The following is a 27,811-nucleotide window of genomic DNA, read 5'->3' on the forward strand; positions in this document are numbered from 1 at the left end:
GTATTCGACTCATAGCACAACATCAACACAAACAAAGAAGCATCTCAGGTGACCGAATAGCTGTAATGCAATGAGAGCTCATGAGTTGGTGGCTCTTCAATGGGGTTCTTCACAGTGTTGATATTGTTCAATGAAAATGTTTGGTAGTTGCGTAGACAGTCAATGGAGGGACAGAAATCTCACAGATTTCATTAAAAATACCTCCACTTGTGTTCCGAAGATGAACGAAAGACTTACAGGTTTGGAACGACACGAGGGTGAGTAAATTATGACAGAATTTTCATTTTTGAGTGAACTAACCCTTTAATATATATTTAAATGAACATAAAATGTTTGAATATTGGGTTTAATTTCGCATTTTCTTGTCAAATTCATTTATAGATCATTAATAGATTTACTTCCATCAAAAGAAGATAATTTAAAAAAAAAAAATTTGGAAAAATGAACACTAGCACACAACACCACTACTGCTCTGGGCATCTACTGAATGATGCTATTGTTCCCAAAAAAATAAATAAAAATTAAGCTCTAAGCTGTTCCAGGAGTGCAATGTGATCTTCCTGGAAAACAGTCCACTTACTGTGAATAAACAAGGGGGTAAGAACAATGTTAAAGTTTATCATGGTCACAAATGTATTTGTGTCATTGTGACCATGTGCAGGGATTAACCCTGAAGTTACAAGTTGTACATATAACAGGCCACTGCAATCCTCACAAGCACCTGCTAGCCTCCTGCCAGTCCGATACACCATTGTAAATCAAATCCGTCGTCACTGCTTGTAGTTTCCGTGTTAGATTTACAGATGAGTTTTAAATATCACTGCAGCTGGGTGCACAAGCAGTAATTGAATTATCATTACTGAATGGAAACCAGAGCTGCAGGCCATTATGTGTCAAAAGGTTGAGTTACAGCAGGAGAGATGTGACCTTTCTAAGGAGAGAGGTGGGATGTGTAAAGTGTACTTAAGAAAGAGAAGGCTCACGTGCACTAGCTGTGTGTTTGGATCTGTGTTAAGGGTGCTTGTTTTAGTAGGGGTATTTGCATAGCCTCGAAAGGCAGTCAGTCTGGAAGTGAGAGTCATGAACCAAAACCCTCTAAAAATTACAGATGAAGAGAGAATATTAGAGCTAAAACATAAAAAGGCTTTCTTCACTAAAGGCAGTGCTTTCACACTAAAAACCCAGGCACAAGTATGAGAAATTAGATTGGACTGCATAGTAACTAAGTATAAACAGTGTGAACAGAAAATGACTTCATCGTGAAACATGAAAAAATTGGTGAGATCCTCCTTTCTTTTAAAGGGAGATGCCCTATCATTTGGGAGCTTGGCTGGGGTCATAGGTCTCTGAAAGCAATAATCTCCCACTGTTCGTTGATTTAACCTTCTGGCACTTCAAACACCTCTACTCCATTTAAACTGTCAAGCTCTCCTTCCTTTTGCCTTTGATTAGAAGCCTAACTCCACACTTATCCACAGTCAATTAAGCTCTGGAAAATCCTCCAGAGCCGTTCAATCATCTCCCACCTCACAGCAGAGCTCAGTCTCTCCACAGTGAGCTTCACCGCAGGGCTCCGGCTCTCATCAGAAGTACACGCATACACCCAAACATTACTTCTCAGAGCACAAACAACCCTAGCATCCACATTAGATTCACAACTTTGTGGATTAAATGAGTAGCTCATCCAACTTTCATTCATTATTTACTCATGTTGTTCCAACCCAAAAAATATTTGAGCGATTATTCAGTGATGGCTGACCATTAACCGTAGACTGATAATTTTTAAGTGTAAGCACACTATTCACACTACTTAAAATGGCATAGAATAGTGCACAAGAATGCAAATAGGACGCACCTATGGTGTACGATACAGTCTCAGGACTCACGCCGTCCCGGACACCAATATTTTAACGATTCTGTAAAGATGAATCTCTGTCAGGACAACTGATATTTCGCTATGGACATAAAGGTTAGGCTCGTGATTCTATACAGGCTAAGTAATATGCCAATCATATGACTTCAGAAGACTTAGAATCTGCTTAAGCGTTTCTGGGTCCAAGTGCTCCATCAGATCCTAAAAGCAAACAACAAACTGTGCTAATATACTGTACGCTTATTATCACCACTTGTTGTTTGCTTTTGGGATAAGCTACCGACACATCATTTTTGGTCTTTGAATGTGAAGATCTGCGAAGATATTATTGCTAAAATAATTATACTTTTGTGCTCCACAGCATAGGTGTTTCTAGCAAAATAAAAGATATATATATATTGGGATGAACTGCCTGTCCCTTAGCACAATCAGTGATAAAAAGTGGTAAATGTGTCTTCAGATCAGTTAAGAGGTTCATAGAGTACACATAACCTTTACCAGCTCTTTGTAAGACAGAATTTATGAGTGCCTGAACATTAACTGTGGCAGTTAAAGGGATAGTTCACCCAAAAATGAACATGCTGTCATAATATAACTCACCCTAATGGTGTTCCTTTCTTCTGTTGAACACAAAATAAGATATTTTAAATAATGTTGGTAACCAGACAGGTAACCTAGCCATTGACTTCCATAGTATTTTCCCCCCCATTATGGAAGTTAATGGCTACTGTGTCCACTGTTTGGTTACCAAATGAGAATATGGTAAAAGAATTTTCATTTTTGTGCGAACTATCCCTTTAATGCTTTGAATTACCCAGGAGCTGAGAGCGCTCAAGCCCTGAGTACAGGAGAATGGAACAAAAGAGTGTGCCAGCTCATTCTGCTTGAGGCTTCTCAGCGGGAATCAACCGAGAACTTTATCAGATCAGTCGTGATGACTCAAACATACAGAATTTTTTTTTTTATGTTCTCAAATGAACAGATATCACATAAAATATTTATACTTTTAAAACGAACTAAAAGCAAAAAGGCACCTAAACATCACTCTCCTTTATACAGTCATATAAATTGTAACCTTAAATCTTTACATTGATTAAAAAAAGTTCCTGTACATACAGTATAATGCATGAACTTCTTTTAAAAGGAGGAAAACACAAGGAGGTATTCATAAAGTCGCTTCTCATGCATATTTATAACTTTGTTCTGTCAGAGCCCTGGAGGTTACTATAAAAGACTCAACACATCCTAAAGCTCTGCAATCCTGATGACATTAAAAAGAATTAAGTGCACACACAAACACGCATGCACAGGCTTCTCAGAAAATGTGCCTGCCAATATAGTGCGCAACTCAGTATGAAATCCATAAAGAAATATATTTAATATAAGCTGTCTTTTTACATAAGCTATATCTCATTAGACTGTAACATCCCCACCACTCACTATGATGAAGCGAGAAGACTTCTAATGCAAAATCGAACTCTGTGTAGCAGAGAGCAGCTGCTTTGCCTCTCAATGTCAACCGCTGTGTGCTGTCATGAGTGTTTCAGAGATTATAGGTGGAACAAACATATTTATTTGAGTCACGTGCACAGACAAGCGTAGAAACCCCACTTGATTTTATAAAATAGTAGTATTTGATGTGTGAGAGCCTGAGCAGGTAATAACACACCAGGTGGACAGCATTGCAATTACTGCAGCAAAACACTGACAGCAATTACAGTAACATATACAGTACCAGCTGCTGCAATTCAATGGTGCTGAGCTGGCCTGCAAAGCAAGGAAAATGAAGAGTGTAATGATCAACAAATTAAAATGATCATGTTGCAGAAAACTGCAGTTCCATGAGCTTTCTTCCCTCTAATGATGCACACAAAAGCGCAATCACAGCTCCGTAGGAATAAAGAAAAACCTTACAGGTTTAAGATGGTGCAGAGTGCAGACGTTGTGAATCTGACATCTGTTCTGGTTCAATAGTCTTTACATATAAGTACATGTTCAGATGGTGCATTAAGAGAGGTGTAAAAGTCTGAGAGCATATTAAAAATATCAATTTTATGATGTGAAATAGTGGTTCTTAACTTTTTTTTTACTTTAAGGCCCCCCTTTATCCATTCTTTGCATGTACAAGAAGTTTCAATGTAAATACGGGAAACATTATGAGTATAAACACGAGTATAAATTATTTATATTATATTATATTATATTATATTATATTATGAGGATAAAAACAAAGCAGAAATTTTGTAATGCTTAATTAGTTTTTTTACAAATTTGTCATTGTTTCATACGTGAAAGTCTTTATGTATTTATTTATTTTGCAAACATCACCTTATAACACTTTATTTTTTTTATTTATTTTTTATAAATTTGATAAAAGTAAGATAGAAGCATTTTGATTAGTGATGGCAGATTTTTCGACCATACTGTATTTATAGCAAGACAAACTTCTGCAAGTCAAATTCCCGACATTTAGGGAAAGATTGCTAGGATCTGCACAAACTCAACCCCACAAAAGTTCTATTATAGTTATAAGGATAAAATGCTGGGTCTCCCGTTTCAAGTTTACGCTGCATGAGCAGCTTAATTCACTGCTACAGCGCCCGCGGTTCTCACATATTGCTCCATCGCTCCATCTTCCAGACGCTCTCAAAAAAAGCTAACTGCACTTTCTTTAAATTTGAATTCATACAGCCTGGCCTTTTACTGGGCAAACCTGGAGGGGACAGCCAGGCCCAAAGCACTACTGAACAGAACAAAAGAATATAATAGATCAATGTTTAGATACGAGGCATGGGTAGGGCCTACAGTGTTATTAGAGATGTAATTACAACAATTTATGACAGATTACATAATACATAATATATAAATATAATTTTAAATATAAGTAAAAACATGTATGTACACAATAAGTGCAAATGATTCATTTAAATGTTAGTGCATAGTAGTTAGACACTTCATATAAAGTAGGTCTGCATATTTTATCTTGGTGAGAATTTTTTTTATATGAAAACCAGGAGTGCATACTGCACTCAAATAAATTTTCACTCCGTTTCAGACTACAGTACATATGACCAGTTTTGAACTGAATAACTTATTTAGTTCAAATGCACAGTGTTTTACAGCCTTGTAAAAAAAAAAAGAAAACACTTTTTTTTAAAGAATGTAAAAAATTTAATAAAAACACTTTTCACAAAGCTTTAAAAGAATAAAACAGTGCCTTACAAATAGCACAAAAAAAACCCTAACCCTAACTTGACCTTGAGAGAAACTAAGAATCCATGCTTCACCTTGAACAGACAGGAGATATAAATTGAATACAAAAGCTAACTTTCATATAAAGGGAAGACTAAATGTAATGGCATCCATTCCATTCGAGGTAGTTTTATAGCACCGTCTAATCTAGGCCCAGTGAACCATGTCTAATGGGTCTGTCTTTAGCTCAGTATCGGCCTGCAGAAAGCCCTATTTCCAGAATATGATTATCCCAATTAGTCTGAGATTATGCCAGACTGCAGGATGTTAATGCATTTATTCTCCTCTACTATTGCTTCTTTCTTCCATTGAAGTATAAGATGCTCTTTGGATCATTCTCAAATGCGGTTGATGCAGCTCAAGTGCTGCTGCATTAAAACAAGAGAGAACATAAATGCAAAGACATGAAATTCATGTTAATATTAACCCTCACTGTGCATGTATATATATACACATATATATTATATGCATTTATGTATAACCCAGGCTACATTATATAAGTGCATGTTTAATCCAGAGTACATTCCCTAAGGGGAAATGCCACACAAAAAATAAAAGGGAAACACAGAAGGAAAAACAAAGAGACAGAATGAGCGGTGGCCTTTCATTGAAGAGGAAGTAGAGCAGAAAAGAGGCTTGCCTCATTAGTTCTGCAGGACAGAGACATAATGACAGCGGCTTCAACTCCCTCCTGATCTGCACTTAATTAGTTATTAATTATTACTCTTGTATGGTTAAAAGATTACATTCAAGTCCAGGAGTCTTAGAATGACTGCTAAATTGTATTGTGCTAAATCTGACTACGGTGGGATTCTGGGACAAACAGTGAATCACGGTAGGACCGAATGACTTAAATCCATAAAAATGTCATCCCAGTAAGGGTTATAAATAAGTAATTCTATGAAAATTGAACTTGACAAATGAACTCACTAGTCCTGTCTTTGACAGACACAGACACACCGTAGCAGCACGTGTGATGTCAAGATGATGTGCGATTTCTGCCATCTGGTGGACGCAACTGGCACAGAGTCGGCTTGTAGAAGACTACACTATCCGGACCGGAAAAGCACATTTTCCCCCAAAAATGTGGTTTAAAAGAAGCCGTATATTCTGTCCAAATAACATTTTTTAAGTAAAATATGATAATTGCTAGTAAAGGGCTTGGGATCGTTTAGACATGACAACACAGAGACTATTTTAATCCACACAGGCAAAAAGGACGGTACAGGAAGTTGATGATGGATTTACTTATTAAATAGACCAATATAGATGCGTGACCTGAGAGCATGTGGCAGGTAGAAAATAGACAACTGCTTTCAACAATTCAGCAACAACATGCCAGCCTAAGAATATCAACAGTATTATGAAATGATTCGGTGTAAAATGTCAGCCCTGTAAACAGTGGGCATTTTAGCAGAAAGATCATTTGTATTTCTCACTGTGTCTCACTTGGCAAACTATTTGCTCATGATGTGGCATGTGACTAAAAACAGCACGGATTGTGTTAAATGTTACCTTTGCTTTGCCATTAGTATTTTTAAAGCCATTGCCAATAGTTGCCAATTATCCTCTGTAATATAATCATCTGTGCGATGATCTTTCTGTCACACAGTGAACAATCTTTAACCAAAAAGGGAAGACACAGACAGTCGACATTCTACACCCCCTTTATCAAAACACCAACTGTCCCGATCACCAGTGCAAACACGTCCTGCCTCTCAAATTTCAAAACCATCACTGGAAAACAACACAACATAAAATTTACAGGGAAATTAATAATGATTTATGATTGCAGTGTTAACACTTCACAATAAGATTCGATTCATTAACATTAATGAATACATTAAGCAATGCAATAGGTATTAACTAACATGTACAGCATTTATTTAAGTTTGATCAATTTTATATTTATAACATTTTATATAAATTTTTTATAGATTATAAACACTGAACAACTTTATTATTAACATTAACAGATTTATAAATGCTGTAAAACACTGATTGCTCATTTTTAGTTCACGTTAACAAAGCATTAACTACTGTAATGTTAATAACAGAGCCCTTAACGCAGAGTGTTACCATCAACCTTAACCAATATTAATAAATAATGTTGTAAAAATGGTTAGTTCTTTATTCCTATGATGAATTACTTTATGTTAATGAATTGAACTGTAAAGTGCTCCCACTGCAGCATTAAAACAAGTATGACTAGCAATGCGTCACTTACAAAAACACTTACCATTTATGCCAAGTATCATTTTTGACTGATATATTAATATGTCTGATCTGTTGTTGAAGGAACAGTCATGTGAAAAAGACCCAAGCACCATACCAGCAGGCCACCAGTGCCCTCCCAATGGCTTATAAAAGCAAAGCACTTAATCCAAGTCACACAGCTGGTGCAGACCCTACTTCAGTCTCTGCTTAACACTTGCTATTCTCTTCGGGTGACTCAGATACACACAAAACAGGCCACAACAGACTCCATTACACCTCCAAAGTGACAACCAATAGACTAAAAGGCCAAGAGGTACTGGCCCGGTTTCACAGACAGGGCTTAGACTAAGCAAGGATTAGGCCTGAGTTCAATTAGGACATTTAAGTAGCTTTTATAAACGTGCCTTAGAAAAAAACAAACATTACTGGTGTGCATCTTGAGACAAAACAAGGAGTGTTGTAATTGTTAACTAAAACTAAAACGGTTAAAATGAACAATAACATTATATTTAAATGCATTAGATAACATGGACTAAAAATGAAAAATCCTATTATCCATTTACTGGTACATTATTCAGATAAAAAATTATATCTGTTAATATTATTTAATGAACCTGAGCTAAAATCAACTAACAATGAACAGTTATATATTTATTAACTAACATTAACAAAGATTAATAAATACTGTAACAAACGCACTGCTCATAAGCTAATGTTAGATAATACATTAACGAATGTTAATTAATGGGAAATTGGGATGTGTTACCACTAAAACTATTATAAATTCATTCTCAGCATTTGCAAAAGCTGAAATAAAATAATATAATTTTTAGCTGAAAAACTGAAGTTATTTGACAAGGCAACATTTTTCCATTATCTTTTAGGTTTAACATAGCGGACATATAGCAAACTGACTAAAAAATAAAAGCTAATACAAAATACTATTAAAGGAACCGTATGTAAGAAATGTATTTCAATTAATCATAAAATGGCCCTGATACAGTGGGTACGGAAAGTATTCAGACCCCCTTACATTTTTCACTCTTTGTTATATTGCAGCCATTTGCTAAAATCATTTAAGTTCATTTGTTTCCTCATTATTGTACACACAGCACCCCATATTGACAGAAAAACACAGAATTGTTGACATTTTTGCACATTTATTAAAAAAGAAAAACTGAAATATCACATGGTCCTAAGTATTCAGACCCTTTGCTGTGACACTCATATATTTAACTCAGGTGCTGTCCATTTCTTCTGATCATCCTTGAGATCAGAATCAGAATCAGAATGAGCTTTATTCGCCAAGTGTGCACAAACACACAAGGAATTTTTTGTGGTTTTTACAGGAGCTCTTGGTACATACAGTACATACATATATGACATTAGAACAGGCATTTAAATGAGAACATAAATAAATAGAATAAACAATAATAATAGTTCTAGTATACATCTGAAACAGAAGACTTATGTACAGATTTGTGCATTGTGTGTACAGCTCTATAAATAAAATTTGTATATGTATTTACACAAAAAAAAAACCTCTTGCTTCTCTCTCAAGTACTGAATGAATTATACAGCAGGTGTTAATTGCTGTTTTAGCTGTTTAAGCTGGAGATAGCATGGGGGAAAAAACTGTTTTTGTGCCTAGATGTTCTAGTGCGCAGAGATCTGTAACGTCTGCCTGACGGCAGAAGTGCAAACAGGTTTTGGCCGGGGTGGGAGGGGTCTGTGATGATGTTCCCTGCCCGTTTCTTCACTCTGGCATTGTACAAGTCCTGAAGGTTGGGGAGGTGTACACCAATTCTGAGATGAGATGGTTCTACACCTTCATTTGAGTCCAGCTGTGTTTGATTATACTGATTGGACTTGATTAGGAAAGCCACACACCTGTCTATATAAGACCTTACAGCTCACAGTGCATGTCAGAGCAAATGAGAATCATGAGGTCAAAGGAACTGCCTGAAGAGCTCAGAGACAGAATTGTGGCAAGGCACAGATCTGGCCAAGGTTACAAAAAAATGTCTGCTGCACTTAAGGTTCCTAAGAGCACAGTGGCCTCCATAATTCTTAAATGGAAGACGTTTGGGACAACCAGAACCCTTCCTAGAACTGGCCGTCCGGCCAAACTGAGCTATCGGGGGTGAAGAGCCTTGGTGAAAGAGGTAAAGAAGAACCCAAAGATCACTGAGGCTGAGCTCCAGAGATGCAGTCGGGAGATGGGAGAAAGTTGTAGTAAGTCAACCATCACTGCAGCCATCCACCAGTCGGGGCTTTATGGCAGAGTGGCCCGACGGAAGCCTCTCCTCCAGTGCAAGACACATGAAAGCACACCTGAAGGACTCCAAGATGGTGATAAATAAGATTCTCTGGTCTGATGAGACCAAGATATAACTTTTTGGCCTTAATTCTAAGCGGTATGTGTGGAGAAAACCAGGCACTGCTCATCACTTGTCCAATACAATCTCAACAGTGAAGCATGGTGGTGGCAGCATCATGCTGTGGGGGTGTTTTTCAGCTGCAGGGACAGGACGACTGGTTGCAATCGAGGGAAAGATGAATGCGGCCAAGTACAGGGATATCCTGGACGAAAACCTTCTCCAGAGTGCTCTGGACCTCAGACTGGGCCGAAGGTTCACCTTCCAACAAGACAATGACCCTAAGCACACAGCTAAAATAATGAAGGAGTGGCTTCACAACAACTCCGTGACTGTTATTGAATGGCCCAGCCAGAGCCCTGACTTAAACCCAATTGAACATCTCTGGAGAGACCTGAAAATGGCTGTCCACCAACGTTTACCATCCAACCTGACAGAACTGGAGAGGATCTGCAAGGAGGAATGGCAGAGGATACCCAAATCCAGGTGTGAAAAACTTGTTGCATCTTTCCCAAAAAGACTCATGGCTGTATTAGATCAAAAGGGTGCTTCTACTAAATACTGAGCAAAGGGTCTGAATACTTAGGACCATGTGATATTTCAGTTTTTCTTTTTTAATAAATGTGCAAAAATGTCAACAATTCTGTGTTTTTCTTTCAATATGGGGTGCTGTGTGTACAATAATGAGGAAAAAAAATGAACTTAAATGATTTTAGCAAATGGCTGCAATATAACAAAGAGTGAAAAATTTAAGGGGGTCTGAATACTTTCCGTACCCACTGTATGTCACTAGACATTAAGAAATCATGTTCATTTCAAATACTTATATCACTGACAACAGTAGTCCGGCCAGGATATTGTCATTTAAAAGTGAAGTTGCAGCCCTCAACTGATGTTGTTGTTGTCATGTTGTGTTTTGGCCTGATGCTCCACCCTCCACCTATCTACCAATCACGAAGTCAGTAGTGTTTCGGCATCCGGGTTGCCAGCTCTGCTCTAGTTACCACAGCTGCAGCTACAAACGTGTCGGATAAAAAATGCCAGCCTATCTGGCAACCTCGAGTCAGGGGGGAGGGGGAGGGGATACACCGCTCTACAGTAATTTGAAAGTGATTGCAGTACCAGTTTTGTCCACAATCTTACATACGGTTCCTTTAAGTACTATAATAGTGTATAAAATATACTAAAATAACACTGGTATCAAAAACTTATCAATGAAGAAAGCATATATTTTGAAATAATTATCAACCGTGATTAATTTGGGAGGCACAATTTCTATCCAGCATCAATCATCGAGCTAATCATCATTCGTGAAGCTAATCCCAAACTATAAAGCAAGACTTGCACCCTCTCTGGCCCTTACCTGTACCTCATGCCAGTCTGGAAGGAGATGGACTCCTGTAGCGACACTCCATTGGTCCTCAGAAAGTCCTCCAGGTTTTTGAACTGGGCGGCCGCCCGCACCTCTCGCAGACTCCTAATCTCACCCAATTCCCCCCCACCCTGCCGCAAAGGGTACAGGCCCTGGTCAGACAGGTAGCGGTCGATGTCGCTCCGCATGCTTTCGCTGAAGGACAGGGACAGCATCTTGCTGCTGCTAATGCTGCTGCTCCTTCGCACGCTGTTCCCCGGCGGTCCATTCTTGGGGATCTGCAGGGGTTCGGAGGGGACACTGTGTTGGCGACTGATGCTGCGGCCGGCGTGCCCGACCCGCAACTCAGTCAGACTGCTTCTGTGAGTGCCAAACATGCCCTGCGTCCAGGTAACAGGGTCTCACAGACACAGGAGTGAAGCGAGTGGCATGACAGAGACCAGCAGACTGTTGCAGGTCAGAGCCTTTGCTTTAAATAGCGCCAGCCGCCCATGGCAATCAACACCGCACTCAAACGTCCATGCACTGCATTCAGAGGTCACCCTCCCGGGCCCCTCTTCCCCTGTGGGACTCAAATACGATGACAAATTTAAACCAGGCGATCTGTACAATAATTCAGGTGCTCACAAATTGGGACTTTAACTCTTCCATACACATGCGTGATCAAGCAACAGATATGAGTGGACATTCAGGCATGCGTGAAGAATGTTTGCGTGAGGCCTGTCACAGGTGCTCTGGAGAACCCGAATGCCAAATCTATCCAGCATCCAGTCTGTTAAATCTGCCTCCTAACGTATGATGGTCAAAAAATAGACTGGCACTGACTCAAACAAAGGCCAGAATCTTAAAAGCATACATGATGTACTTTTCTCTTGTAGTAAAGACAGCACAAACAGAGGCCTAAATATTAAATGTGTCTATATGGATATTTCTTCAACTTTAGGCACTTTTATGACCGTGGGGTTGATTTTTACAAAAATGTAACACATTTGAACTGGTTTCATTTATTTATTTTTTTGCTTGATCAAGATCACATTAATGATCATGCCTTCATTGCTTATTTTTGGTACTTTTTTTATTTACAGATTTTATTTCTTTAGAATTTCTTTAAAACTTAAACTATTAAAATCTGCCATAAAAATAGAAATTATTATATGTTCAAAATTATTACAAATAAACAACCTATTTTAATATTTATTGTGTGAAAATAATTCATTCCAATTTTTAACAAGTTGATATAAATCATTTAAATTTTATTGCTGGCTTTCTGCTGTAGTGTCATTTCCACCACACAGAACAATTTTTGCCTCCTTAAATGTTGTAACGTTACTAGTGTAGGCCTACTTGGTTTCCAAAGAGACAACACGGTAAGCATGATTGTGAGAAGACCAAAAAACAAAACAAAAATCGGTACATTAAAAATGTCAAAGTTATAAAAATTATTTTCAGTCAAGCTGTAGTTAGCAAATTCCGCAAATACTTTTCAAAAAGTGTGAAAATGTATTTATTTCATTTTGTGTATTAATTATAATTCTATCTATGAAATTAGCTTTAACAAGAAAAAAGGAGGCCGACAGAATGATGTTAAACACAATATTTAATTGTTGGAAATGACACTGGTGGTAAAAAATTTAATAATAATTATCTCAGAAAAAAAAGAAAGTCTCATTGTTAGTTGACAAATGTGATAATCTAGAGAGTGGTGAAATTTGTGTTAAGAGATTTAAAATCCACAGGGTCAAAAGTACTTATAGTACGATCCACACTGAGATCTGATCTCACCATCATCGAGTCTGTCTTGGATTACATGAAGAAAAGGGAAACTATTTCTTCATGTTATCCCAGATAGACACGATGATCAGATCTCTGTGTGGATCATACCGGCTGTTGTCAGACTCCTTGTGCATACAAAAATATCACGGGATTATTACAATTAATAGCAAAAGGAATGTTTGGAAATGTAAACTGATATTTCCTACTGACACACAAAAGAAAAAATATAAATAACTGTCTTAACCTTTTTTTTATTTGTGTGAAAATACTTCTGTGCCTAAGCACAGTACTGAGATATATATAATTTATAATATAATATATAATACATATATATATAAAACAATTTAAGTGGTCTGATGCTGCTCATCTTTGGCTTTGATTAATATTCAACTAATTATAGATCTAAATATGTATAAGATGGTGTGCAATTCTCGTAAGTCATGCTAAAAATAGTCACTGATCAAACAATACCAAAACTGACTGGTGATGATGAATGATAACAGAAATCCATTTAAAATGATACAAGAACCCCTTGTGCAAAGAACTGTATCCCTAGAACATATTTTAATAATTGACTCAACAAACATCCACGTAACATTAAAAATAGATGGTTTCTTGCAAGTAATTTTGACAGTTAAATTTAGTGCAGGACATTTCATCAGAATCAACACCGGTCACAAAATGCCTTTAGTGTCACTGAGCACAGGACTGCACCTATGGGCCATGTACTGTATACAATCATCTGAATCCTCATGAGAATTTCTAGCCCTGTGAAGAGTCACTTCTGCTCCAAATGACTCCTCTTCCATCAGGCTCTACGTATCACCAAATACATCAAGAAAGAGATATAAAATCTACACACAGTCCACCACATCTATACATAACAGCCTCTGCTCATTCTCCACAGCTTAGTTTATCTTTCTACCATGCAAATCTTATCTTCTCTACAGTGGACAAGTGACTCAGTATGAGGCAAACCTGCCTTGTTTACTCTCATAACTAAAACATCATGGTGCAGTAGCTGACAGCAGACCAAGACAGTATGTGGATCTAAACCCTGCTCTCTGTTTCCACATCATACTGATGCCTCTAACCTGCGAGCGGACTGTGAGCATGAACAGGATCACCATGCAACATCACCTCAAGCGGGACCCATGTTCAGCTAAAGTACCAGACTTGTACTTACCCGGTTCCTCGGAGGGCGAGTCACGTATGGATTTTGCACTACACTGCTCATCTGACAACTTAATGGTGGTCCAAACTAAAAAAGACTGTCGTTTTCCTCCTTAAACCGAGTGTCTTTCTAACATGAGCCTTAACAATTAGTGAACAGGAAAAAAAAAAGCTCCACCCCTCAAAAACATCAGACACCACCCACTTTGGCAAATGTCACAGTGAATGTTTTGGGCACCTATCACAGCGCGAGAATGCTCTGCAAACATGAATTATTCAGGACAACTTTTGCTCTAAAAGGCTTTGATGTTGTAGCACAAGAAAGTGTACTAAAAGCCATTTTAGCTTGTTCTCGGTTTCATTCGAGTATAAAATTTAAATGCACAACCCAGCTATCCCAAGCAAAATGAAGAACAAGAAAAAGCATTGCATATTACCTTGTTCAAGGTATAGGGAGGGGGGGATCTGTACACATGGGAAAGTTCGGCACACATAGGATAAACTCTAAAAAAGGTGCAGCAATTATTTAATAACGAAAATGTCAACTCAAAGAAGTGATTTGTGGCTGTGCAAATGTCACTACTTGTTTTCAAGTGCACATATTCTGCATTAGATAATAATGGATTCAGGAACATAGGGATGTGAATTACATGCTGAAGAGAGAGATAGAGAGAGAGAAAGGTTGAGATTACGTATTCGAGTGGAAGTCAAACCCAGCAGACCGTAAACTTGTTCATACAGTAGATGGTGGTGAGTGCTGTACTCAGCTGCCCATTACAACAGGAAACACATTAGCTTTTAACGTGTAAGCACAGTAGCTTAGTTGCACTTGTGTTAATTACAGTTCTCCATACCGAGCAACTTTGACATTGCTGCAAACGTTGCCGTTTCCTTCATTTCCCTGTGACTAAACACTCCAGGCGTGCCTTATAACAGTAGAATCTATTATTTAGTATACAGCATTTGCCTGTGATGTCATATCCATTCTAAATATATAACTCATTTCATAGGCCAGTACGAATCTGCGTTCCTCCTTTCAGACTGTCTCTTGTGTGAAGCACTACAGATATTGGTGAGCAAAGGTTAAGTGTTCCCCCAAAATGACTCAGCAAGGCTCATTATGAAACATTTAAACTACCTTGGCTTTGTGTAATATGTTCATGTCAGGAATAGTTAAACTGAGACGGCTACAGATAAATCTACAGCATCACTACAACAAGATGAAAACGGATAACCTATCATTGTGCAGAATGCTGGTGATGAATAGTGAGAGAACTATTAGCATTTCAGATTCTGTTAGAATAATAATACAGTATTTTGTACACATTTCCTAAAGCAAAGCACAGATATGATCTAAGCCTAATGTTTTGGGGTCAGTAAGATTTATTAATGTTTTTGAGGATGCGTTTATTTGATTAAAAATGACAGTAAAAAAAAAGTAATATTGTGAAATATTACAATTTAAAATAACTTTTATTATTTTAATATATTTTAAAATGTAAATTATCCCTGTGAATTTTCAGATTGATCCTTCAGAAAATATTGTAATATGCTGATTTGTTGCTCAAGAAACAGTTATTATCATCAATATTGAAAAACGTTGTGCTGCTTAATATTTTTGTGTAAACAATGGTAAAAAAAGAAAAATCAGAACTCTTTGATGAACAAAGTTCAAAAGATCTGCTTTAAAAAAAAATAGAAACAGAAATAGAAAGAGAAAGAGAAAAAAGGTTCTTTGTGAATAAAAGCATTCATTTCTTAAACTAAAATCTTACTGACACCAAACTTTTAAACAGTAATTGATATACTTTTTCCAGGTATATACTGTATGCTTAAATGTCAATCAATTTAGCAATAATGTCTCTGTGGTTAAAAATATGGTTTCTCTGACTGAAGGGGGGAAAAAAGCCTTTCATGCCATTTTAGAGCAAATATAAACATAATCTGAATACCAAATAAGATGAGTAGTAATAATAACTACAAAATACTAAGATGTATTTTTTAAACTACATCACCCAGTCCTACAAATGGTTAAAAACCTTTGCTGTTAACACAAAAGTTTCATGTTAGAAAGTTGAGAGTTACTGATTTTACAATCCCCACTCCTTGTCCTTGAGCAAGGCACTTAACTCCTGGATACTCCTGGGGGACCATCTCTTCATTTTACTGTACTGTATAGAGTTATGGATAAAAGCATTTTATGTAATCTTGTGGAGACGTGGCTATATTTACACATGAAGGGCAGAGGTACAGTACCTGTAAAACTGCAGCTGCCTCTTTGGACTCCCACGAGCTCTACAGCAACAACAGCGTGAAAGACAAAGGACTAGTGTTAGTATGACTTAGTTTGACTTTTTCAACTTAATTTAGTGGAGGTAAGAATAATATAATATACAGCTCATTAGTTTTGTATTGGTCATTTAGGGCTTTTCATTTATCAACTATTCAATTTCTTTGGGTAAATGAATTGTCTGTGCTCACGTATAGGGGGATCCAGTCTGCCGTGTGGAGAGACGAGCAGGAGAATCTGTGTTTGGTTCAGGGTACATGGAGCCGTGAGGGAGGAGAGACCAGCTGACAGCTCTCACTCAGACTCTCAGCTTCTGTACACAACAGAGAGAAAATACCAATCAGCAATGTAACGTAATAATTACAATAATCACATGCCATTGAAAATTGCTTCTGGACAAGATAGAAATGTTTTGGTTGTGCAACAAATAAACAGGCTATCAAAAATGTGATACAGTGTAAGGCCAGTAGGTGGTGCCATCTAGGCACACACACACACACACACACTCTGAAAATCAAGGCTAAATTGCACTTATTTCTCTTAGCTGGTTAACCTAGATATCCTCTGCCTGTATGGATCTGTAGGATTCTGCTTCTAAGTCAAACTAAACGTGATGTTACGCTTGACATTTTTGTTGTTCTTAAAATATAAACATTAGCAACAATAGAGAAAAGACAGCAGGGTTAAAATTAATCAGAATACTCAAATTATCAAATTTTAAAAAGGACTATACCAAAATAGTACCCAGGGTTGTAACAGCAAATTCAGCCTTAATTACAGTTAGATGCAAGTCAGTAGAGTTTGGAAACAAATGTGGCTTTTTAGTCATTAAAACATATATTAACCATTAATTAAAGACAAAACAATTTTGTACAGTAACTTTAGTAATTTTTTTATTTTATTTTATTTTTTCAAGGGAAGAAAGGATCCAAATGAAGTTAAAGGGATACTTCACCCAAAAAATTACATTTCTGTCATCATTTACTCCCCCTTATGTTGTTTTAAACCTGTATGAATTTCTTCTGCTGAACACAAAAGAAGATATTTTGAAGAATATGAGTAACCAAACATTGACTTCCATAATTTATCTAAAATATCCAATAGTTCACACAAAATAAACAATATTTGTGCCTGTAATGCTTTTAAAAAATTTGATAAAAAAAAAAGAAGTGGGTTAAAGACTGGAACAAGAACATATCACTGTAAACGGAACTTTTGATCAATGTAACTTAAAACAATAATGCCAAATAATAACATAAGGCATCAAACTGTAATAACCCCTGTGTGTTGTTTCCACTATGAGTGAACTCCCATAATTATTGAACAAGCATGAATCTGCTGTTGAAAGCCTGATGAGTCCACCTGCTGTCTGCTCTCACCACATGGCCAACTGGCACGTCTCCAGCCTGGCAGAATTTCACCAGCAGTACATTATAAACTGCAGAGATAAAACATTCAGGTAAGAGAAGTGAGAGAAAGTGTAGGGTCGACACTTTACACAGCTCTGTTTGGCACATGGAGTAGCTACTGATGCTACTGCAGAGCAATATACCACTCCAGCAGAAAGAGGGGAAGAAAGAGACCATGGGGTGATATACACTTATAGACTGTATTAGCGCCCGCCCACTTTCCCTATAGAGAGTTTGTACTTGTACTCGACTGTTTTGTGTCCTGTGGTCTGTGTTCTGTTGAATCTCACTTTATAGGCTATAAAGCATAATACTCAGAAAGAACAAATAAACTAGAGTAAAACTGTTTAGGGTAGGAAATATTGCATAGTCTAGCACTAAAGTTAATATTTACACAAGTATGCTGTTGTATTTCAATGGTTACAATTTTCCCAAAGAAAAGCTGCTCAATAGAAATGAGGATCACACCAAAACCAACCTCCTGAAACATACACCGACAATTAGGAACATTTAATCAGTCTTTATCGCATCACGTCTTACGACTCTTGTATCGGAATACGTCTCATTTTAGGACACCCAAACCTTTAGTCAGATGGCTTAATCTTTGGTTTTGGATGTCCATGTGATAAAGAGACAACAGTTACAATCTGGCCCTCAATCTGTTTACTGAGGTGTCCTCTGAGCGGCCAGGTGGCGTGATCTAGTAATCACCCTGCATGACCTGACCACACCGCAACGGACCATGAAAACTGCTGCAACACACAAACACATGAAGTCATCCGCACAGAGAGAAGAAGAAACTATGCATGGCACAGACTATACATGATGCAATACTTACTGATTGCCCTTTAACTAGAATCTAGTTACTTGATGACTACAGAACATTATGAACTATTGTATGTTCAACATAACCTAAAGAGTCAAAGGCAATAAATATCAATGTTCATAATCATTATATTTAGCTAGTTGGAATTTGACATGCCAAAATACCTGATATCTTTTATTAATAAATAAATATTGTATTACTATAAAATTATGGGGGCATTAAGATTAAGAAATTAAGAAATTAATGATTTTATACAGCAAGGACACATTAAATTGATAAAAGAGGCAGAAAAGACATTTATAATCTTACAAAAAGATTTCTAATTCAATTAGGTGTTGCTCTTTTGAACTTTCTATTCATCAAAATACTGATTTTTTTAAATCATGGTTTCCACAAAAACATTAATTTTGATAATAATATATGAAACATTTCTTGAGCAGCAAATCAGCATATTAGAATGATTTCTGAAGGATCAATACTAAAGACTTGAGTAATAATGTTGAAAATTCAGCTTTGCCGTCACAGAAATAAATTACATTTAAAAATATATTCAAATAGAAAAGTTATTTTAAATTGTAATAATATTTCACAATAGTACTTTGTTGCTGTATTTTTGCTTGTATTTTTTATTAAAGTGTCCCTATTGTGCAATTTTTAAGTCTCTTTATTTTGTTTTGGAGGTTTCCTACAACAGGTTTACCGGCAAAGGTCAAAAACACTTTAACTTTCTCATAATATACATTACACATCACCACATTTTTCAATGATTCTCAAATGACTTGTCCGAAGATTCAGTCTCCCTAAACACCTTCTTTCTGAGAGCCTACATTTACATTTACATTTAGTCATTTAGCAGACGCTTTTGTCCAAAGCGACTTACAAATTGGGACTAAATTAAGCAAGTCATCGTGAAGAGGCAAAAAAGAGGCCTACTCTGCTCTGATTGGCCAGATGGCCCAGTCTGTTGTGACTGGTAGACCAGCATGTGTCGTAAATGAAATGCCTATTACCATAACTGAACTTCACCTCCGGAGGTTTCCTAAAGCTCAGCAATTGTACACACTGTAAAGACAGTAAAGATGGCGGCAATTTTACCATATCAATCCGAGCGCGAATCCGATGATGAAGAACTAGTCATTCAACCTGAACCTCTGTCGCAAGGATGACTTGAGCGGGAAGTTTCTCAGTGATACGCTACTCAGTTTGACGTACATTATGAGATGTTGCAACTGTAATTCCTCACTGTTACAATGTTAAAGTTTCAGGGAAGGAGGAGGCGGGAACCGGTGAAAGATCAACATAGGCCTACTTTAATGAGAAAATAAACAAATAAAAAACCAATCTCCTTCACTGTAATCACTTTTATCCTCCCCGAGCTCCTCTGTGAGAAACTCGAGGCCGGTGTGGCGCGCAAGTGACGCCAATTAGCAACGTTCCCATGGCTCACGGGTGTTGTATTGCAGTGGTAATTTTAAGCACTGAATCTTCACATCCTCATTCTTTAGAAGTGTTTACAAAGAGAATTAGCTTTTGCAGAGCAGAAAACAGCATCTTCTTGACATAAACAACACAAACCAGCTACAGCGTTTGAGGGCGGGTCAAAGTAGTCATTGTTCGCGGGCAGCCGACGAAGACCATGCATAGGAGGGAATTACAAAAATGTTTTGTTGCGTTACGTATTCAGGTCACGTAAATGATACTGGAATTCCTGACGACTCGTTTAGACGGTTCAGAGTCGATGCAATTATTAATGCAGTCTTGGTGAACATAAGAAACTTCTTTCATATCAAATTTAACAAGGCAGCATTAAGGTGACAAAGTTGCCAGTATTGGCCTGCATGTTCCAATACTTCAGTTAGAAGCGAATTCACCTAGAGCAAATTACAAACTGTTCTGTAACAGGCTAACAGCTCAGTTGTAAGACATTTAGCCAGTGGATACTTGCATTCTGTGGCATTTTAAAATGGAGAGAAAATAAAAAAGAGAGAACGAGAAGAGAGGGAAGAGAACAATTGAGGGGAAATTAGATTTATAATATCAAGTTCACATTTCTGCTGTCTCATGCTGTTACAGGTGGCACAGTGTGGGGGGAAGGGGTAGTATTGACTGCAATACTCAGTCAGACATGAGCACCACTGCAACTCACACACATGGCGGGACTTGATTTTGTCCATGAGGCATTGATTGGATCATTGAATTGTTGTTGTTTGCTATTGCTGTGATCTCATGAGTGACAGCTTTCACGCCAACAACGCAGAGAAGAAAATAGATACGAGGTCACATTAATTAAAAAAATAAATATAAATTATGTGCATGAATAAAACATTAATAATAAATACTGCAATATTCGATTCAATTTTGATTTCATTGTGAATTTTGATCCAATGGGGTCCAAACATCTGAGGTCACATTGAAAATCTCAAATCTTAAATTGATTTAAACCTGAAAATAGTGCTTTAAAAAAATCTTTTCTCTTTTAAATTAATTTAAGATTAAATGTAATTAATAATTAAATCTAGAACAAAAATGTTATGTAAAATGCAGAAATAGTTTATAAAAATATGTTTATATGTTTATGCATTAATTTGCATACGCATGTTAGCACTATTATTTAAAAATGGTAACAGATCACAATTAAAAACATTACATTTATTATCTATATTAATATTTAAAGAATACTTAAGGTTATGTAACATCCTAGTTGAAATAAAGTGAGCAGGGAAACAGAGTGATCCACCCTTCAGACATATGGAGTGAGTCAGGTTTAGAAAGAGGTGGGGCAGGGTTTGAGATCATAATGCAGTGAAGCCTCACTGTTGCCTCATCAGGATTCTGGGCAGTGTACCGCATTGTCAGCATGCCCTCACTCTCTCTCTCTCAGCACTCCTTCAACTCCTCTACAGTGCTTTGGTGGCTCCTTTTGTAACTGCTGTGTGTTAGAGATGAGCTGAGTGGTGGTCAGTGACTACTGTAGGCATCCCACTTCCCCTAGGGCTTTTAAGAGCAGCTGATGAACACAGGAAGTGCTGGCTGCCCTCGTACTAGTCCTCATTAGGAATGCATCCAAAATTGTTTCTCTTTTGTGCCTCTCTCTCTATCAGTTAACTACAAAATCAATCATAAGTGCTCTGTTACACTCTTTGTTGACATATTTACAAAAATTTACTGAAATTCCCATTTAATTTGTTTTGGTCCCATCTAAAACCTAAAAATGTTGTCTTTCATCTGTTTTGTGTAGTCTGTATTAATGGATGTATCCTTTGCTGTACATGTTATCCTACAATTCTGGGGGGAAAAGGCATCTAAAAGCATATTGAAAGAAGTCATAAGTAAAAGGGGAAAAATAACAGACTTAAACTTTACATTAGCCTTGTTTCTACAGGTCTGTTATTGCTGTTGATTTGCTTGTTACAAAAAAAGTGTCTATTAAAGAACACAACAACTAATGATTACAAGTGGCAGTGCCACCTACATGCATAATGTGGAATAGCAGTACACGTACACAACATCCATACAAACATAACATATCACACATGGAGCAGCCGTGAGCGTCATTAGATTTTTGTCTTCAGAAGCCACTGAAGAACTCTGTTCTTGCTTGATTTTCTCCTGAGGGATACAAATCTAGAGTTTTCATGGAGCGCATTCGGCTCTCGAGGGAGTTGAAGGCATTCATGCCGACGCATTCGCAGTAAGAGGTTCTGTTATTACTTGATTGTCTCAAGAGAGAGAAGAATCTAGCGCTTGCACAGCGAGCGTTCGGCTCCGTTCGGCTTTCGAGGGAGTTGAATGCATTCATTGTGATGTCTTCACTGTGGGAAGCTCCATCCATGCTTGACTCTCTCGAGGAATGAGAGTCGAGCGTATATGCACCTTGCGGTTTGGGTCCCCGTGGCCACCAAGGCGGCAGAGCAGGATCGATTGCGGGGATTGTAGGCAGAGTATGTGGAGGAGCCTAATGGAAGTTTTCACTTGCTATGTTGTTTCATGTCAAGGAATCTTCCGACCTGACTGATTAATGTGATGTGTCTAATTCTGAGTACCGGTATTTAGATGCAGAGAGAGTTAAGGCAGGTGTTATTAATGATCCGCCTCTTCCGCTGTCCTGCATATAAATCTGTAAGCCTTTTATTTCTTCTATATCTCCACATTGAGGTGTCAAGATAATGGAGGAATTTATACTCCGCTCATAGTCTTTCCCATGTATTCAAATTATTTGCATGCGAGACTGAGTAACAATATGTGAGGATGTCCCAGTTGAAGAGCAGCTTGCAAGCTATCTCTCCCCTGGTGCTGCATCCTCTTTGAAGGCTCCCACTTTGCCAAAGGAGTGAGCGGTTCAGTTCGAGGAAACTGAATCCAATGAGCCGTGATGAGGGAGCTCCCATTTCAAGTCAGGTGTTTGCACCTTGCGGTTCGAACCAGTGTTTGCTGAAGCAGCATGGCAGCCTCGATCATGGGGTCACAGGTGGGCAGATTAGAGGTCGATGTTATCAAATAATCCGCCTCTTCTGGTTACCACCTTGTGGCTCTTGGCAAGGCATATGCAGAGTCAAGACAGGCCTGTGGGGCCCTGCACACCATGAGATCCGTCCAATTTCCGCTCAGCGGTGTTGCTGGAAGATGGTGTCCCCCACCCCCAAGGTTGAGACACGGGTGTTGCGGTGACTCCAGGCCTCCCCACTAGGTGGCCTGTCCATCTACTGAGGCAGTCCAAAAAAAGCTGCTTAAGTCACAGATCTAGCCACCCGTGCCACAAAGCAAATGGCCAGTGCATCGGCCGTTCTATGGTTCCATAGTTGCCATGCATCCGTTATAAAAAAAAAAAAAACGTTCTCTTCTATGCTTTGTTCTTACACTCTGACCTTTTGGTCTTCCAATGAGACAATCGTAGATAAGTTTACAGAGATGGGGTCATAGATTCCCGCTCGATGGTGTTTTAAGCCCCCAATGGCTCCTTAGAGGCAGCTAACCCTACCCTCAACCTTAAACCTACCCATCCCCTCGCTGCCTGGAAGACGCCGTTGAGGGCTTAAAACACCAAACACCTAGATTCCCACTACTTCGTTTACCTCCCTCCCCGACTACTGTTGGGCTTTGAAGTAGGCATGTATGTTCCCCTTTGGATGGGTGCTCTACTATTTCGTAGAGGAAGTTCGATTGTGGGGTATCCCTCCTTATTATTTGACGCTTCCTATGGTTAATGCCACAAAAAGACGAAGTGCTAACTATAGCAGGTCTTAGATAGAATGCCTTGACTCAAGGAAGGGTGTGGGCTGCCCTCCCCCAATTGTATTGGGGTGTTTAAGTAGGGCCAAGCTTCCCTACAGCTTCCTTGGAGTTTAGAGCATGGGTGATGAGAGTTATTGGGCAAACTGCATTATGTCCCCCTTGGATGGCTGGGCCAGGCTGGCAATACCAAAAGGAGGTGGTAATTATGCTCCCCTGCGGAAGGCTGCTCCCCAAGTTGTCAAATAGTGGTGAGATATGCCTGACATCGCTGAGGCTATGTTCGGTATTTTCCCTTAGAGCTCTCTTCTTGGGGCCATATAGGGCCGAGGCCTGTCCCGCAGGTGAGAAAGGAATGTATAACACCCAGGACTTCCCTTGCTGTAGAGCATAGAAGATTGGGGAGATTCCCTAGTATATTGGCTTAGGTAGTAGTGGCACTATATGAGTCACATGGGATGCACCCATGGGGTTGATATGCTTCTGATTCTGGCTGGGTAGTCCGTAGAGTCAATATATGCTATTCCCACAATGTTTGTGCATATTCACAGCCTAGTGAGGCAGGCATTCCCTCAGCATGGCGTAGTGGATATTGGTTCCCCATAGCATCAAAACCAGATGCGGCGTCGAAGTTCCACTTCGAAAGGGAACATCTTAGGTCAAAGTATTCAACCCGGTTCCCTGAGAAGGGGAACAAGACGTTGCATCTTGTTGCCATACCTTGGGCCTGCCTGCGCACATCCTTAAGACAAAAGAGTTGATGACGTATAACTCAGGCACCCTTTTATGCTCATGGGCACTCCGCGTGTGAAGTCATGGACTGCCGTCTGCCAATGATTATTGGTTTTGTTTACATGTGCCTCAGACACTGGTCACACTGATGACGTTCCCCATACTCGTCAATACCAGACGTGGCCATCTCGTTCTTCTCAGAGAACCTGGTTGCATACGCAACCTAAGACGATTTTAGAGATGACAGATTTTAGGGGTAGAGCTATGCCAAAAGATTCACACTTGCAGTGGCATTAAAAGGTTAGTTCACCCAAAAATTTTAATTCTGTCAGTAATTACTCACACTCATGTTGTTCCAACCCCGTACGACTTTCGTTCATCCTCGGAACACAAATTAAGATATTTTTGATGAAATCTGAGAGCTGTCTCACTCCTTAGTTAGTAAAGACAGTGTTTAAAATAGTCCAAGTGACACGCATCACACACATAACCAGCGTCGGCCAATAGTAAGCCTACATGCTGACGTACAACACAGAAGCGCTGCGCTGTTACACTACTTGAACTGACTCAGAGGCCCACATAGAAGAAAATGAATAGTTGAATAAAGTCGTTATTTTTATTTATTTTTTCGCACAAAAAGTATTCTCATCGCTTGATAAACTTAAGGTTGAGCCACTGTAATCACTTGGACTATTTTAAACATTGTCTTTTCTAACTTTTTTGGGCCGGCAAGTTTCAATAACATAGATGCGAAAGAACGAAAGTCTTACGGGGTTGGAACAACATGAGGGTGAGTAATTAATTACTGACATAATTTTCATTTTTGGGTGAACTAACCCTTTAAGCTATATTACTGTAGGTATGTAATAATCTATCTCTTTACAATGTACCAGGATACTCTATATTTACTGATATATAAAGTACAGATCGTATAGAATGTTATAAAGTTTCATGAGGTTTTGATCTGTTATCAATTGTAAACTTGTGAAAAACTGTTTAACTTCACTACTGCAACGAAACTCATGTGGCATGATGCATAACTTAGAACTTTGTATACATTCCTTAGATCCAGGTATATTTTCATATAATTCAACTCACTGGATTGAGTAACACTTTTAAAGGAAGTTCACACAACATGAGAATGCTGTGATGCCTTATGCCTGATGTAATTCCAAACCTTATAACTTCTGTAGAACACAAAAGAATGTATTTTGAAGACACCACTGTCTTTCATTGTTTTGACCAAAAAAAAAAAAGACATTTTCAAAATTTCTTCTTCGACCTTCTAAAGAGCCATACAGTCACATGTTTGTAACGTCATGAGAGAGTAAATGATGACAGAGTTCTAATTTTTGGGTGATCTATCTCTTTAACTCATCAACATACAGAGCAACACAAAGCTGAGACAGAAGTTTAGGACCTCCTGTCCACCTTCTCATATAGGCAACTCCAGAATAGTCCATCTGGACTATCACAACAATCTCACTCTAGTGAAAATCCAGTATAACAATGTATGAGGCAGCTAGCAACACTATGACTGCAGTGAGCCAAACACAGCGGAGTTTGAACCGAAGCCAAAACTCTGCAAAAGTAGACAGAAATCATCTACAGAGTGCTAAAACGTGAGTATACACATCAGTGTGCAAATAAAGATGCAATGCATCTCTCCTAACATTATCAGACATTACATTTGTTAAGGAGGAGCCAAGGTTATTCCCCACAGAATAAAATGCGGTTTAACAACTCACTGAGCATCAAATAACAAAGGTTTGGCATTAAACATGTTAAATCATACACAAAGACTAGTTTACTGTACGACACTAGCAAAGATTTAAAGACATACTGCAGTTGCACACTCACCGGTGTCTTGTGCTGTGTTGCTGCCTGATAACTCCAGCTTGGCTTTCACTGTGGAAACACAGATGGGCTGAGCAGAATCCTGTCTGAAAGGTGTAAGACAGAGAAAGCAAGAGAGAGAAAGGGAAGAGAGAGAAAGGGAGGAGTGTGCTCAGGATGATGCCAGTGCTTTGGCTTGCAGTATGTATTGAATATGTAATGTATTCCTCCCCAAGCTCAGCGAATCTGCTACCCGGCTATGCAGATCATGAACTCTGAATGTGTGTGTGTGTGTGTGTCTGTGAATGTGAGGAAAGAATCTAAGGGTGAAAAACAAAAGCATAATAAATGCTGCTCATGTGCATTTTTAAGTGCTGAGTAAACTAAACAAAAGCCATTCAGATCAGCCTTGTAGACTTTGACAGGCAAACAAAACAATGCAAAGTGTTTCACATACTGTATGCTAACCAGTACATTATAAATATGGATTGCAAACAAAATCCATAAGAATTAAATAAACAAATATGCAGGTGTTTAATCTTGCTTGACTGTTTTCACTGCCGTTTCTGTGATGATTCTCTATGTTCTAACACACCGAATGTACATAGGCAGTTTTTCAAAAATTTCCGATCTAGATGCATCACAAAAACAACAACAACAAAACAAAAAAAAAACACACAAAGCTGTCGTGAATTTCAGTTGAAATATTTTAAGAAATATTTCTTCACTCTAAAAAAATAAAGGTTCCTAAAGGGGTTTTACATTTTTTAGTGTAAAAAAGAAACTTTTCCACTTTACCTTTTGTTCTTTTTCCAAATAACCAATTGAAAGGTTCCATGGAAGTAAAAGGTTCTTCATGGAACCATCAATGGCAATCAAGAACCTTTATTGTTAAGTGAGTTGATGAGAGAATGTAATAAGATAAGCATTCTACCAAAAAACCTGACTATTGTGTTTTTGTCAACTCTGACAAAAAACATTTATGCTGAATCATTGTCAACTACCCAGCATGTTTTATGCATATACTATCTGGGATCATGATAAATTTACAGGCAAAGTAAATAATAACTAGAAGAAAAGGTTCTATTTCTGTTATTTTCAAATGCTTGTTATAAATGTAGTTATTTTTTAAACTTTTAGTAGGATGTTATTAATACACCATGTTGTAATACATCTCATCAAGTACCAAAGTAAGATACATATTTTAAATATTTAAGCTTAAACCAAAAACGTTAGCTTAGCTTTTGTTTGTTACAGCAATTATCCACTTTTAACTAGAAAAAAAAAACTATAATTTTATTTTCAATAGTAGGGGTGATGTGACTGGCCTGGTTTGAACCTCCAACCTTTCAGAGCTTTAAACACTAAAATTCAAATGATCTTTAGTCTGCCACTCAAAAGTGTACTATAAATCACTGAATAATAAAACACCGGAACAAAATATGCTTAAA

At 38.1% G+C, this 27,811-nt stretch overlaps 1 protein-coding gene and 1 long non-coding RNA gene across 6 annotated transcripts in view; one reads left to right on the plus strand and one right to left on the minus strand.

Annotated features, from left to right (window-relative positions):
* The window catches only part of kcnab2b (potassium voltage-gated channel subfamily A regulatory beta subunit 2b), an 81,614-nt gene that overhangs the window by 45,955 nt on the left and 7,848 nt on the right, over positions 1 to 27,811 (minus strand). Inside the window, exons 2-4 of one of the 5 annotated variants that reach the window (XM_082145485.1) lie at positions 26,385 to 26,432; positions 16,520 to 16,641; positions 16,295 to 16,333 (exon numbers count right to left, since the gene is read on the minus strand). In XM_082145485.1, coding sequence (XP_082001611.1) covers positions 16,295 to 16,333; positions 16,520 to 16,587 — 107 coding nt within the window. In that variant the 5' untranslated portion in view covers positions 16,588 to 16,641; positions 26,385 to 26,432. Of the gene's footprint in view, positions 1 to 11,083; positions 12,393 to 14,051; positions 15,662 to 16,294; positions 16,334 to 16,519; positions 16,642 to 26,384; positions 26,637 to 27,811 lie in introns of those variants that run through there. The other 4 variants (XM_082145484.1, XM_082145483.1, XM_082145481.1 and 1 more) reach the window with 4 other exon arrangements.
* On the plus strand, positions 20,500 to 25,513 carry LOC309481064. The gene is made up of 3 exons (XR_014199890.1): positions 20,500 to 21,885; positions 22,178 to 23,207; positions 23,989 to 25,513. It is a non-coding gene; the product is annotated as an uncharacterized lncRNA (long non-coding RNA).

The sequence above is a fragment of the Leuciscus leuciscus genome (genome assembly GCF_965113295.1).
Source record: "Leuciscus leuciscus genome assembly, chromosome: 18".
Lineage (NCBI taxonomy): Eukaryota > Metazoa > Chordata > Actinopteri > Cypriniformes > Leuciscidae > Leuciscus > Leuciscus leuciscus.